Here is a 15,299-nt window from a genome sequence, read left to right as displayed (position 1 = left end):
GCAATTCACTCCGTGCAGTGAGCCTGATGGCTCCACATTATGGAAAAAAAGGCCTCGCACTTTAATGTGTCTTGAGAGGCCTCTGCCTCTCTTATCATTGGACTAACACGCATAGCTTCCTAGTAAAGCATCTAACACATAGCAGGTATCCAATGACAACAGTATAAAGTCTTAAGCAGAAGTTGAAAGCACTACCTCTTTGATCAGCTCAGACTGGCCCACAGTGTAGCTGTAGTTGGCAATCAGGGTAGCAATACCAACATAGGACCTCACCAACTCTGCCAGAAGACGAAGAATAGTGGAGGTGGGCATTAAAGGTTTGCTGCCCTTGACTTTCTGTTTGGCTTCTTCAGAGGCTCGGTCCCCTTCTTTATCTTTTTTCCCATCTCGAGACTCCTCTGGAGTTGAAGCTGTTGAGAAAGAGCCAAACACCAGTTCAATTCCACACTGGAATATTGGTAAGAACAAGCCCTCAGTGGAAAGAAAACCACTTCTCCACTTTAGGTCACTGGTACAACTTGAATGCCCTTCTCACACTGCAGTGGAAGGACAGAAAGGTCAGACGACCCAGGTCTTAGACATGGTCTGTGGATATAGTACACCAGGGAGGCTTTGCCCAACTGTTCACACATTGTCCACCACCTTCCCTCCTCTTATATATAACCTTAAGCTCCAGAAATACTGTACTAATAGCTCTCCAAACACGCCTTGTGTATTCACTCTTTTACCTCTTCCTTCCCACGTCTGCTTAGCACACATTTACTTATCTATCTCAGCTAAAATGCTGATTTCCTCTATCTCATCCATGTAAGTTGCTATTACATCATGTGCCCACTATACCTTATGCTATCATGCCTCTATTCTAACAGTTAATTACTTTACATCATAATGGTTGCAGGTTTCCCTCACCAGACAAAATTCTTTAAGTGCAGGGGATGAATCAAATTCATTCTGATGTCTACTATAGTCTGCTACATAAAGGACCTAATGCCTCCATTGAATAATATTACTATCACCCATACTATAGATGGGCAGTAAATCCACCAAAATGAGCTAACCAATACTTTACCAGTTAATAGCCTCTTAAAATTTTTTCACTATTAGATATTAAGTTTAATGTCTCCTAACTTACACCTCAAAGATCTTTCCTATCCAAGGAGAAACAGTTCTTGAAAGGTCTCATTAGAATTGCTTCCACATGACATTTCTCTAATTCTTGGCAAGCAGCCAATGGACTCTGCTGACACTGCTGGGGGCAAGAATCCAGCATATAGCTAGAATACTGCCATTGGCACCAAAGCTCTATAAGCCAACATGGAAGCCATCAAAAATATATGGGATGGTTTAGAGTACAACAAAAGAATATTACCATAGCAACCGTTACTGGGTTAGTTAAGTCACAGTTCCACTAACTTTAGCATGTAGAAACTCTTTATTTACAGAACACTGAACTCAACCTTGAGAAAGCTCACTTAAACAAGTAAACTTTACAATTATGCTTGTATTCTCTGACTCCCTGTCCAGGACACCCTCAAGAAATTCATACAAAAGAGGGGAAAAAACAAACCATTACCTTCTTGGGATGCCCCAGGTGTGTTTGTCTCAGTGGAAGAACCATCTGCAGCAAAGACCTGACTCTATGGAAGAAGAAAACTCCTGAGCCATTATTAATTTCAAAGACAGCCATCCCCAAATGGTAGGACTCCTTCCCAGGGTACTGGCTCTAAATGCCACATACTCTCTTTGGCTGATCTTTTAACCACTTATTCTCTCCCGCACATGCTATTATGATCTGTGGGAAGTCATCATTATAAACAGTGAGTGACTGGGAGATTGGGGGAAAAGAGGAGAATGAAAAATGCATTAAGAAAACATTTCCAACCCAAGGAATGAAAAGAAAATCCCAAAGACACCCTAATTTTATCTTCATTTTTAGGCAACATATAATTTACAGATAGATCAAAATTAATACCTTTGACATTTCCCTGGCATAACTCTAAATACTGAGAACACATATTGGAAAAGGAAGGTAGGAAGTTGGAACTGACTTACATTAATGGAAAAACCCGACTGTGTATCAAAATCACTGCCCTGCCGAGTAAGTGACCGGTACTGTTGGTATACATCATCGCCCATATCTTGCAGGAGCTGGCCAACCTCTTGGGTCATACCCCCAGGTTTAGGATCAGATTTGTCTGCTAGAAAAACAAAACAAAACAAAACTCTTTTGTAATTGTGCAATGGTAATGCCTATTTGGTAGCTTGGACAATTTCGCTCCAAGTTGCCACAACTGTTTACATAGCCATATTGCTAGATGTAGTACAATAAGTCCTCACTTAAGGTTGTTGATAGGTTTTGGGACTTTATACAAAAATGATGTTAATAAAATCAATTTTACCACAGGCTACTTGACATAAACAAGAGTAAAGTTCCTAAGGCATCTTATCAATCTTATAACGAAATGATTTTAATTTAATTGAGGAACTGCTGTGTAACCAAGACAGCATGGTTGAAAGCCTCATTCTATCACTAACTATTTTTGTGACCAGAGACAATTTATTTAGTCTACTCACTTTCCTCAGCTGTCACTACACTATGCTTAAATTAACATACCTAGTATTATGTCTAGTGCAGTGGAAAGGTCAATAAGTGGTTAATATAGCTAAATAGTTATTTTTTTTGGGGGGGGGGGATATATAAGATTGGTTAAAGATTCTGTGTGTGTCAAAGCTAGGAGCTCTGCATCAGAATGCTGTATGTATGAAAAGCACCAAAGACTCACATTTTTTTGACTTATTAAAGGCAGTGTTCATCACTTTTTGGCAATCCGTGGGACATATCAAATAAGTATGTCCTGAATAAAACCCAGAAAAATCTCACTGTAATGAAACCTTGGGTTCAAACAATCTATTCATGAGTTTCCCAGTAATTATATGCATTTTAACTAGGAATAAAGATGGATTGAGGAGGTGGTCTCAAAGGCCAGGAATCCTAGCTATATCTTCTAATATTGTTCCCAACTTCTTGGGTAATAAAGATGTTTTGTTTTTGAGAATGAATGCATTAAGAGACTACCTGGTGTTTTATTTTTAAATGTGTTTTAATTGATTTTTTTAGAGAGAAAGGGAGAGATAGAAACATCGATGCAAAAGAGAAACATCGATCGAGTCCGAAACCTGAGCATGTGCCCTAATTGGGAATTGAACTGGTGACCTCTTGGTACATGGGACGACACTCAATCCACCAAGCCACCTGGCCGGGCAAGACTTCTTGGTATTTTATTTTTAACCTGCTAAGAAGATGCTCTTATTTTAATCCCTGTTCATTTTCCCCACTGGATGGGATGTACTTTCTTTCATATGATGGAACTCTGGCAATCTCCTTATTTTTATCATTTAAGACTTCTTCCAGAAAACACTTATTTTAAGAAACTTCCCTATAGGCCCCACCTCCACCAGGTCAGGTGCCTTGCTCTAGGACTCACCACTACTTCGGCATCTGTCATACTATATTACTATCAGCTTCTTTACAGAAGGGCACTGTGTGGCTCATTCTCCATGATTCACAGAGGATGGGCATACAGTGAGTGTTCACTAAGACATGAATTTGTTGAAATGACCCAGGCAAAGTGCTCAGCCTCCTGTGGTGGGCTAGCTACATACCTTCCTCTGGAGCATGGTATGCAGCCAGGGCATTCAGCATGTCGTAGATCACTTCCTTGATAGTATCAGGAATGACAGGCAGTGGTGAAGGTTTCAAAGGGGTTGTTTTCACCAATTGGACAGCATTAGGACCTTTAATTCTAAGATTCTCAAATTCATCATCTGAAGCTAAGCCAAAGTGAGACAGAAAAATCAGTCAATAGTGAACTGGTATCTACATTTGGTTACTGATAAAAACTTAGAAGGGGGGGCTTACATAATGTGTAAGCTTGGGACAGGAGGTCATTTCCAATGTTCAAGCAGCCTATCAGAGTATCTGCCTTTACCTTCCCCAATTACCACAGGATTTAATACAGCTGTAGCAAATGGTAAAAGAGCACAGGCTTTGGAGTTGGGGAGACTTGGTTTTAAAATCCAATTCTATTACAAGATCATGGCCAAATTACTTCCAAGAAACCTAAAATTTCTCATTTTTGAAACATGAGGATTAAATGAGACCATACATGCCCAGCACAGGGTTAGGCACACTGAGGTACCCAAAATAATCCACCCCCCACCCAACTTTTTATTAAAAAAAAACACACCACAACCCACAACCCTACAGAAACATTGAAAGGTTAGTAAATAAATATCCATATACTTTTCATATAGAATCATCATTTGTCTACCTCTAAATATATCTACCCGTACACGTAACATCAAGGATATTTTCCGACATAACCATAGTAACACCCGGGAAATTTAACACAGACACAACTATATTATCTAAAAGCAGTCAGTATTCAAATTTCTCCAAATCTTTTTTATTTGGTCCACAATCCCATCAAGGTTGTCGGTGGTTATCTCTCTAGTCTTTTACCTAGGAGATCCTTGCATTTTCCTCCTTTCAATACATTTATATTTTTGGAAAAGAATCTAGGCCAGTTTTCTTATAGAATGTCTCACAATTTATGTCTAATTGTTTCCTCATAATTAAATATAGGCCAAACACTTTTGGCAAGAATATACTGAGGATATTGTATACTTCATTCTGTATCATGAGTCAGTTGTCTCTTTGTTCCTCAACTATCATTCAATCTATAAGCCATTCACTGTATGAAAGCCCTGATGCCACACTAATATGAGTTCTTGGAAAGCAAGGATAATCCTTGGTATTTCTCGCAGAGATTAACACAGGGCAAGGACTATAGAAGCTATTGAAGTACCTCTGAACTGACTCACGTGATCAATCAGCCAATGTCCGAAAGCTTGCCTAAGGAAGCTTTCTAAGTTACAGATCTCTCTGCAGAAAATTTCTGGAGTTATACTAGGCCACAGACCTCAATGTCTCAAAAGGTCAGGAGAAGGGGAAACTTACCAGTTCCTGAGCCCCGAGGGGCTGGAAGGGCAATGCGGATACAGCAGTTGGCCACTTCTGTGAAAATGTCTGGATTGCGGCATGCAGCCGGCCCAAGGACACGAAGGATATAGTTGATCTCCCGAGAACCGAGGCTGCCAGATACAACACCTGAGGTAGTGCTACCAGCTCCACTTGTAGCTGCTGAACGAACAACCTAGTAAAGAGAGGGAGAAACACTGCTGATTAAAGACCACTTTCCAAAAATACAATTGCATTCAAGGAAGAGTTTCCAAGGATTAAAATACTAACCAAGCTCTGCCTCAAGACAGTGAATGACAAGATTTAGATTTTTGGGAGAAAGATAAACTTGGTCTTTTAAGTCCCTTACCAATTCAAAAATGTGGCTTACAAAAAAATACATCATTCAGAATATCCCCAAAATTATAAATTATTAGACCAGATGGTATATGATCTTTTAGATAAACTGGGAAATATATCTAGACCACTGATCATTCATCCAAATTACAGCACCCACATTTAAGTGCCAGCTCATAGCCTTCCCAAAGGCTATCCTAATTTTAAACTGAATGGTTCAAACTCTAAAAATATATAATATTGATATCCACTCAGTGTATAAGAATAAAATTCAAGATTTTCTTTATGCTTCAAAGCCAATCATTCATTTCAGATAATGATAGCCACAGGAGATATCAAACTATATTTATGGATTGTTTGTTTTGATATCACAGGGCTTAGATATCTATTATGGTTTTGCTCTTCTAAAAAAAAGACTCGTCAATCATGGAAAACAGAGGAAAGTATAAAGAAAACAATTCCATTGTATTTTCCATTATCTATTCCTTCATGAACAATGTTCACAAAGATAAACATCTTTTGGAATCTTAATGGTTTTCTTACCAAACTGACCATGCTCTTTAGTTTGGCATATTAATCCCTATATCTTGTCCATCAGGCTGCAATTATAAAACAATTCTTATTTTTAAATAAAGAAAAGTATAACTTCACTATAAAAATGTGCCACAATTTATTTATCCAGTCCTCTGCTGGACATTAGATCTCTAGTTTCGTGATATTACAAGCAATTCTACAGTGAAAATTCTTGTATATGTACCTTGGCATACGTGACTTTAGTTATAAGTTCTTAGCCATAGAATTTCTAGGTCAAAGGATATCTTAAACTGACAGTACCAAATTGCCCTCCAATGTGGCTGCACCAATTTCCACTCCTACCAAAAGTAAGAGTATGCCTGGTTCTCCACACCCGTACCTGCAATGGATATTATTAAGCATTTACATTTTGCCAACTCGGTATGTTAAAATCGTCACTGACCTTCTTTTGCTCCCAACACCCCCAAATACAATGTCCTTTAAGCTCCGAGTTTTCTCTCATCCAACAAGAACCTATATTTTTTCCTAGCATTTTTAAAGTTATATAAACTTTAAACATTGTAATTATTTTGTTTTTATGTTAGAATCCTGTCTATATATAGTTGTTCCTTCCTTGTTGGGCTGTCCCCTGAGCTTGGATCAGTACATATTCTGCCTTTAACAGCTCTCCTGCCTTTTTTTGCTTATGTCAGGTAAAATCAAACAGTCTGGGTGAAAAAAAACCACACACCTATCTGAAGAATGTCAGACGTATGCATGCGTGCACACACACGCACACACGCACGCACGCACGCACGCACACACGCGCGCGCGCACACACGTACCAGATTTCTGGCAAATGAGTTAAAAAACATTTATACCTTCTGATTCAATTTCTAGGAATCTCTAGGAAAAATATTCTTAAACGTGACAAAGTTATGCACAAAAATGCATATTGCAACATTATTTATACATGTGGGAAACAATGTTCCAAGAGGGGAAAATAGAAGTGAAGTCTAGTAACATTCACATGATGACTGTTGACAACGAAATAGCAGGAGGAAAGAAAACTTTGTAAAAGTACCAATAAGAAAAAGCCTTATTAGTAAGATATTTTCCCTCTACCCCTCCAATTATGTATTAATGTTGATGTTATGTTTCTATTTTTTCTAATTTGTAATTTCTTCCATTGTTCTGTATGTTCCTAAAAAACACATGTAAGCCTGTTTTTAGGTCTGCACAATGGGTAGTTGTAAAGAGCTTACCACAGTGTCTGACAATCATAAACATTCCAAAAACTTTACTACTTTTATAACCTGTGAACACATGAGAAGTTCTCTACAAGGGGATGATCTTTAAGATATGAACTCGGTGGAAGGTATTCCAATTCCTTATGAAGTTTTTGGTTCAAGAAACCTACATTGCCAGAGAGAACTTACTAGGTAAGAGCTATTACTATAGCAAATTTAAGAATAGAAAAAGCTTTATTTTCTAGTTTTTCATGTCATTCACTGGGATCATCTATCATATTCAAACAAGCACCTAAGCATACAGCTGGGAAATTTTACTGGGCAACGTATATAGTCTACATATCTAGCTATAGACCCTAAGAAGAACCAGAAGTCTATCTGTTCTCAGACCAAGGAGAATAAAAGTATGATGCAAAGCTAAACCATCACCTGACACCAAAAGACTCACCTTTTCCATAGTATGACGGAGGGTGCAGGGGTCCTCAATAATGTGTCTTAAGAGAAGGGTGACCAGGGGAGTAAACCCATTGAAGCCTGAGCTCTGGGTCAAATTCAAGATCATGCGGGTACTCTTCAGCTCTGCAAACATCATGGCATATTTGTGGTCTCGGGTGAGCCTCAGGCAGAGGCGAAGGGTGGCATGCAAAGTGTCTGGGTCCACAGGGACTCCTAGCATGCTCACGCAGGCCCGGATTAAAACAGTCACCATATCCTCTGTCAGGCCCTGGATCAGGATCTCCCCGATTTTTGTTTCTTCCAGGCTTGTCTCCTTTTCATTATTTGTATTCTCTAGGGCCAATGGAGTATCTAAAATGGGAAAGTAAGAGTTCAGACAGTTTAACTTGACATTTTCTCCCATACCTATCCTTCCTAAGGAACCAGTCAAGTACTTGAACCTTATGAAGAGAAATATACCAAACACCAATTCTAAGACTAGAGAAAAAGGCATATAAAAAGGAGTGTGAATCAAGTCACTAAGCAATATCATCCTATATAATAAAGAGGTAATATGCAAATTGACCCTCATGCCATCACACAAGATGGCCGCCCCCATGTGGTCAAAGATGGCTGCTACAAGATGGCCAGCAGGAGAGGGCAGTTGGGGGCGACCAGGCCAGCAGGGGAGCAGTTAGGCATCAATCAGGCTGGCAGGGGAGCGGTTAGGGCAGGGGTGGGCAAACTTTTTGACTCGAGGGCCACAATGGGTTCTTAAACTGGACCGGAGGGCCGGAACAAAAGCATGGATGGAGTGTTTGTGTGAACTAATATAAATTCAAAGTAAAGGAGCGGAGGGGAGAGCAAGAGAATGCTCCGCTCTTTCGGCTCTGCGGGCCGGATAGAACAGCCGAACGGGCCGGATTCGGCCCGTGGGCTGTAGTTTGCCCACTGCTGGGTTAGGGGGTGATCAGGCTGGCAGGCAGGTGAGTGGTTGGGAGCCAGCAGTCCTGGATTGTGAGAGGGATCCTAGATTGGAGAGGGTGTAGGCTGGGCTGAGGGACACCCCCCTCCCCCAGTGCATGAATTTCATGCACCGGGCCTCTAGTATATAAGAAATGACAATGAAATCGGCTAGAACTTAAAAGCAATAAAGGCACACAAGTTTCATGTAAAACACTCCTTGAAAAATTCAAAACTAAGAGTCCATACCATTGGTTTTACTGTCTTTACGCTTGATATCAATTTCTTTGCTTTCTTCCAGTGTCTTCTCTAGTTCCTGCCCATTGCCGTTTTTAGAGTTTTTATTCAGCCGTGGTACCCTCAGGAGAGTCAGCATCACTGGGCGGCGATTCCCTGTTTCTTCATTAACCTAGTAATTCAAGCAGACAAAAATATCTCTACCAAAAAAGGAACTCTGGAAAGGGGCGTATTAAAACTCCCAGGCAAGATGCTACAAGAGAAAGGAACCCTGGCAATTTAAACCTGCCTATTATTTACAGAGAGAAAAGATCAAGGTTCCCAGAGGGAAAGTGGCATATACAAGGCCCTATAATGAATTGTAAACTTTCCAATAGAGCAGATACCATCCTTAACCCTCCCTAATCCTTGACTAAACAATTAAAATGATTTCCAAGTGGGACAGTATCAAATTGCCACAAATTCATGGTCTACCTGAAGACTTTAGGAAGATGCACTTCTCTAAAAACTAGACCCAATTTGGTAGTGGTATGGTAACATTGCTCCTTATAACATGTCAGGACTGCTGATTGAGAAAGAAGGGAACCAAAAGGCATACCCTAGCACCTTCTCCTCTTCTCAATAAAGTTTACAGCATTGAATGAGCATGTACCTGAACCATTGTAGTGAATTGGACAGTGTATCTTCTTCGGCCTGCAGTGAAGCGAACACTTGTCTCCCCAGACTTCCAGGCAGAATCAATAGTGCTATTGTTGCTTGCACTATAACTACACCAACGTCCAGAGCGGTCATCAAACCAGCGCCAGTTGTTGTTGTTGGACTGTAAGTACTAAATACAAGAGCACAAAGTTTCTTCGTATTTTCTACAAGGTTGGTTGTTAGAAAAAAATATTAACTTTATCAGTGTTCATTGCTAAAGCTAATCCGGGAAAAACAAATATACTGAACACTTAGTACATTTTGAGAACTAAGATAGAATTTTTTTATACATTAACCCTCATATTCCTGAGCCTCTCCATAGGCACAAAACCCTCTATATCCTTGTCCTACAATCCTCTGCTTTCCTTTTGTTTCCAACTGTTTTCCATAAAAGGGGAAGTGATTTTAGATTTAGTGGACAAAACTTCTGTCTCTGAGAAGGTACTGAGATGATGTGACATATGTAATCTCCGTTAAGGAGTACTTGCTTTGGGAGAAATTGCGCACACTCAGTCCTTTACACAACAGAAGAGCCACTCCTCCTCTGCATACTTCTTAAACATTTATTTCCAGAGTAAGTTCTTGGGCCCTTTAGCTCCATAAAAAAGAATTCTAACAACCCATTCGGGAGAGAAATCTAGCTATCAATATCCCCCAAGAGATTTATTCCTTGATCAGAGAGCTTTACATTCTTTACCACTCTCCTGTATTCTCTGCTGGCTTATTCTTTGCTTCAAGAAGTTAAGCAGTTCTGCCAACGATATACACTATATTACGTACCTTAGTCATTTGGGCTCTCCTTTTTGAGGAGATGGCTGTCTTTTCATAGAAATCAATCAGGAGCAACACTGGGGTGATCCACCTACAAAAGGAGAAATTGTTTATTCTGAGCAAACCAGAAACCTAGACACAAGGGAAAACTTACCTTGACTTCATCAGGGACATCACAATTTTCAATCCACAAAAGGTACCCAAGATTTGCCCCATACATGCCCCAGAAAAATAGAAGTGAAACCAGGATATAGGGTAAACTCACTTTGGGGTCTGGACCTCCTTTTGCTCCTTGGCAGCCTGTAGGCAGGGCTGAACCACTTCCAAGAGTTTGATTAGGACATTAAGGATGCCACTAGATTCGACCACCCAAGCACAAGGTAGCTTCAACTCCTGATTAATTAATCAAAGGGAGAAAGAAAACATAACCAACTTCTAGTCAGTAATCACAGGGGTGAACACTATTAGAATTAGCTGAATTCAAATTCCACTTCTACATGATGTACCTACTAGGTATGTAATCTGAGATAAGTTACTTAAATTCTCTAGGCCAGTGGTCGGCAAACTGCGGCTCATGAGCCGCGGTTTGCCGCTCTGTTGACTAATGAGTTTGCCGACGACTACTCTAGGCCTTTGTTTCCTCATGGATCAAAGGAAATAATAATCTCTACCTCCAAGGTAATTGTGATGATTAAATGAGGCTATATATTCAAAGTGCCCAACACAGTGCTTAGCACATTAGTATGTGCTTAATATGGAAACTGTTATTAATACCATTAAGGATTGTCATCTAAGTTATATGTAGTGTTAACTATGTTGAAGTTGAAAAGCTTCCAATTTACAGAGAACCTTTACAACCTTTCAAGGAAGATGGAATAATTAAACACAGCAACCCAGATAATGGTTTGCTCTACAGGGGCTATACTAAAGTATTACTTATAACAGGAAATCACTGGAAGTTATTTAAATGTCCAACAATAGGCAATTACTTAAAGAATGGGATGTCCAGAGATGGAAAAATATATACAGGACATGGGGAAATATTCGTAATATAATACACAGAGAAAATACAACTTTTAAAATAATCTGATCTCAATTTTTTAAATATACAGAAAAAGGACTAGAAGAAAATATAAGACTGTTACTTGTGATTTTCTCTTTGTATTATAATGTTATGAGGGATCCCCAGCATTCTGTATTTTCCAACCTACTTATAAATGCTATAATAAGAACCACCACTTCCACCACCAGGGAAAGCCCCAAGACTATAGTTTGACACATACAATGAACTTTTCTCCCAAGTTGCTTGAAAGTATTTACTCCATTAAGTTCAGGGTTTACTATTAAACATGATGACAAATGAAGAGTCATTTGTTCAAAATCAATTGCCTACTAATTCCTATGTTGGTTGGAATAAGAACATGTCCTGGCCAAAATACTCTTTTCTCTCAAAGAATCCGCTGACTGACCAGGTACAAAAGAGTCAAATTCTACCTGATGCCTATTATCCAATTTTCACCACCTACTCTGCTGTGGCTGCCACTCGGAAGTTTCCTCAGAGAGACCAAAAGTATTCCACAACAGAACTACGATAGTAATTCTAAATACCTCTTTTAATGACTACCCCCAAATCCTCTAAGACTCAATTCAATTAATGAACACTTGTTCTGAGAAGCCCATCTCTCATTATCCAGAAGTGGTATATGCCCTCCCTGAACTCACTGCCATTCATGTACCGAATGCTGTATTTTGTATTTAATTATGTGCATTCTAGCCCATAAGAAACTGCAGGCTCATGAAAGGCAGAGATCATACCTTACATTTCTCTCTACCTTCTTCAATGTCTCAAATAATAGTGTTCAATAAATTCTCTGATGAATGAATCAGAGGGACCAACAGATCTAAATCTTACCTCAAAAAGCAGGGTTAAAAGCAAAATTCTAGTAGCCAAATTGGATGCCTGGGGCAGGGTAGCCATCTGACTGATCCATTCTGACACAGTTTTTGTGTCGCTTGTCGTCAGGGGAAGAGCAGCTTTGATCAATACATCAGCAGCTTCCCACACCTAGAAAAGCGCAGTGGCCAAGTCAGATAACTGTAGATAAGAGTTTGATAAGGTTTGTCAAAAGATTCTCAACCCTGTACTCATACTCTACTCTCAACACATTTGGCAAAAGAGGGTGGGTAAATAATTATGTATATACTATTGAGATATCTGTATTAAAAGAAGATGTGTGCTACTACAGGATAATCTCTAAAGATTATTTTCTTGCTAATCCTTACCTAAGGATATTTTTTTCCACTGTTTTGAGATAGAAAGGGAGACAGAGAGAGATAAAAACACCAATGATGAGAGAGAATTATTGATTGGCTGTCTCCTGCATGCCCCCTACTGGGGATCAAGACTGCAACACGGGCTTATGCTCTGACCGGAAATCCAACCATGACCTCCTGGTTCAAGGGTCGAGGCTCAACCATTGAGCGAAACCTGCCAGGCTGCATGTTAAATTTCTTGTAATAAATTTATAAAATTGTCCTTTCATATTAAGGGTTCTTTTCTTAAAATCATTTCTATATGCTCTTGATATAGATTAAAGGTAACTAAACCCTGGTCACATCTTGTAAAAAAATGGTTTATTCAGTTTGTCTTTTACTTTTGTGATGATTCCATACATCCAAGTTCTGAGTACATACATCACTTTTTGATTTCTTCCTTTACTTCTTGACTTAAAAAATATAAAACAAAATTGCAATGATTTAAATACAAAAATAGTAAAGAAAATACAAGCAAAATGTAAACTGGTTATCTATTTGTGTGGGGACTTAGAGAATTTATTTCGTATCCTACTTCTAACAATTAGCATATATTAATTGCATAATGAGGAAAAACACTGCTCAAAAAAGACAAATACCAGGTCACAACTGTTCATCAGGATGGGGACTCATTTGTCAAGTGTTTGTTGCATAGGAGGGGAGAGAAAAAACACATTTATTCACTGTTAGTTCAGGAGGCCTAACTTGGCTCAGGAATGTGACACATTTTGGACAGTTAAGATAAATCTAAAAAGAAATGCCTAGAAACAGAAAGCTTTGTTTTTTCCTTTCAAAGACATTTTTTGTGAAGTAGTTAAATTTACTTTTTGTAGGAACACTCTCAAGAAAGAGCTAATTACTAGATCTAGAGAATTCAAAGAGAGAAGACAACATCCACATTGGGTAAATTGCAAAAATATTAATCTTTTAAAGAAATCAGGTTTAGAGAGATGGCAGGAAAACCACCTTATAAATTCCTGTCTTTTGGCCCCTTGAGAGCTTACCTGATTGACTACTTGCTTTAGAATCATGTCCCGATAGTCTGCTCCATTACGTTTTATTGCTGTCATAATGAGATCACACACCCGGTACACTGTGTCTGGCAGCTCATCAAGAAGGTGGAAGCAACCAGGCAACATGGTGTCTGTGAAAGTGTGGAGCTCATCTTGCTCCAATGGATCAGCATCTTGGAACTTTTCTAGACATTTAGCCTCTTCCTCTTCCTGCTTTTCCCGAGCTTTCCTTTCCTCCTCCTCTTTCCGGCAAGCAACTTCCTGGAGGCAGGGAAGGAAGAGTGATGGCATATGGAAGAATTGAAGGAACAAAGACGAGGAAGACTTTAAGAATGTATTTGCCTTATCATATGAATACCCTCTACCTTCTCCTCAAGCAAGTGAAATGTTCATTAATATGGGGCAACAAGTATGAGGGCAGTCACAAAGGTTAAGGCAAGACAAGGAAAACATAAAAGAAGGACACTTCCAACCACTAAAACATTGCCAATTTATTCACAGAAACCTACATTACGTCCTACAAAATCATTTATATACATTGTCCTGCATTCTCTGTCAGTATAGCAAACAGAAGCAACCAACTTTTACCTAAAAATAGACACCCAAGTTTGACCTAATGGATACTACCAAGTACATTTGGGGTCTCTTATTTGATTTGATAGTAAAGAAAAATGCTTCATCTGTCCCACTTAAAGCTTTAGGTCAATACAATGTAGATCAGTAAAGACAAGGTTGGGATAAACGAATACTTCCATGTCTTTCTTTAGACATTAATTCTACCAATTACTTTGTACTAGTAGCAGAATGTTCATAGAAATACTAAGATTAATGTGTCAGACCCCTTATATTCTAGTTACCTCAGGTGACTCTGCCCTTTGATCCATTGGGATATCCTGTCCCAGAGACATGGCAATAGCTCTCATCATCTGATCCTCTTCGGACATGCTCAGATCCTACAGAGCAATAACAGAATATGCAGCAACTATACATACCCCATTTCATAAGGAACCAGACATCTGTGCTCAAGCTTTAGAGAAGGGGCTCCGAATGCCGCTTTCTAGAGTTAAAACGAACTAGACTTACCTGGTAGCTGTAAGAACAGAGAGGGAAAATCACAATGAAATTAAGTACAGGAAGGGAGCTTTAATGTGCCACCTATTCTGCATCTCAGAAAAGAGAGCCTCTTCCATGGCTTTATGACTGTGGAGGATTAAAGAGTTCTTCTGCAAACGAAGTCCAGTAATTTGCATGCCTGGGAGATAGGGAACTTCTGCTTATTACATTCTAGAGCTAGAAGAGTTATTAGGAAAAGAAAATATTGGCACGAAGAAGTCTGCAAATGAGAAGTAGTTTATATAAGGGAAGACCAGTGACGAAAGCAGGAGAGGAGAAAAGCACATCAGCAGCCAAACCAATGTCCTACAAGATTAGAGCCCCTGAGCCAACTCACCCGAACAACTCCTCCCATGATTGGGGGAGGGTGGGTTAGAAGGTACTCTGTGGCCTGCTCCATGGTGCTGGTGTTCAACAAGGCCTCCATGGCATGTTCCCTTGTGAAGCCCATGTCCATGAGCTACAAAAAGAATGTAGGACCTCAGAACCACAGTAAAAGAGAAAACCAAACGCATTTTAAAAAGAAAGAAACCCTTTCAAGAAGTAAACAAGTTTTTCTAAGTTCACGGGAACTGAGAACATTTATAAGCTAAGATAGGTAACACAGATGGACCT

General features: G+C 39.4%; 1 protein-coding gene across 8 annotated transcripts in view; it reads right to left on the bottom strand.

Moving 5' to 3' along the window:
* Positions 1-15,299, bottom strand: part of HUWE1 (HECT, UBA and WWE domain containing E3 ubiquitin protein ligase 1) — a 64,997-nt gene that overhangs the window by 37,048 nt on the left and 12,650 nt on the right. For all 8 annotated transcript variants that reach the window (XM_080653383.1, XM_080653386.1, XM_080653385.1 and 5 more), the window contains exons 9-22: positions 15,022-15,144; positions 14,429-14,524; positions 13,563-13,832; positions 12,158-12,310; positions 10,511-10,638; positions 10,255-10,336; positions 9,428-9,604; positions 8,788-8,947; positions 7,589-7,947; positions 5,021-5,216; positions 3,664-3,831; positions 2,053-2,198; positions 1,574-1,637; positions 196-410 (exon numbers count right to left, since the gene is read on the bottom strand). In XM_080653383.1, coding sequence (XP_080509509.1) covers positions 196-410; positions 1,574-1,637; positions 2,053-2,198; positions 3,664-3,831; positions 5,021-5,216; positions 7,589-7,947; positions 8,788-8,947; positions 9,428-9,604; positions 10,255-10,336; positions 10,511-10,638; positions 12,158-12,310; positions 13,563-13,832; positions 14,429-14,524; positions 15,022-15,144 — 2,337 coding nt within the window. The remainder of the gene's footprint in view (positions 1-195; positions 411-1,573; positions 1,638-2,052; positions 2,199-3,663; positions 3,832-5,020; positions 5,217-7,588; positions 7,948-8,787; positions 8,948-9,427; positions 9,605-10,254; positions 10,337-10,510; positions 10,639-12,157; positions 12,311-13,562; positions 13,833-14,428; positions 14,525-15,021; positions 15,145-15,299) is intronic.

Source organism: Plecotus auritus (genome assembly GCF_963455305.1).
Source record: "Plecotus auritus genome assembly, chromosome: X".
In the NCBI taxonomy this organism is placed as follows: domain Eukaryota; kingdom Metazoa; phylum Chordata; class Mammalia; order Chiroptera; family Vespertilionidae; genus Plecotus; species Plecotus auritus.
This window is presented reverse-complemented; position numbering and strand designations above follow the sequence as displayed.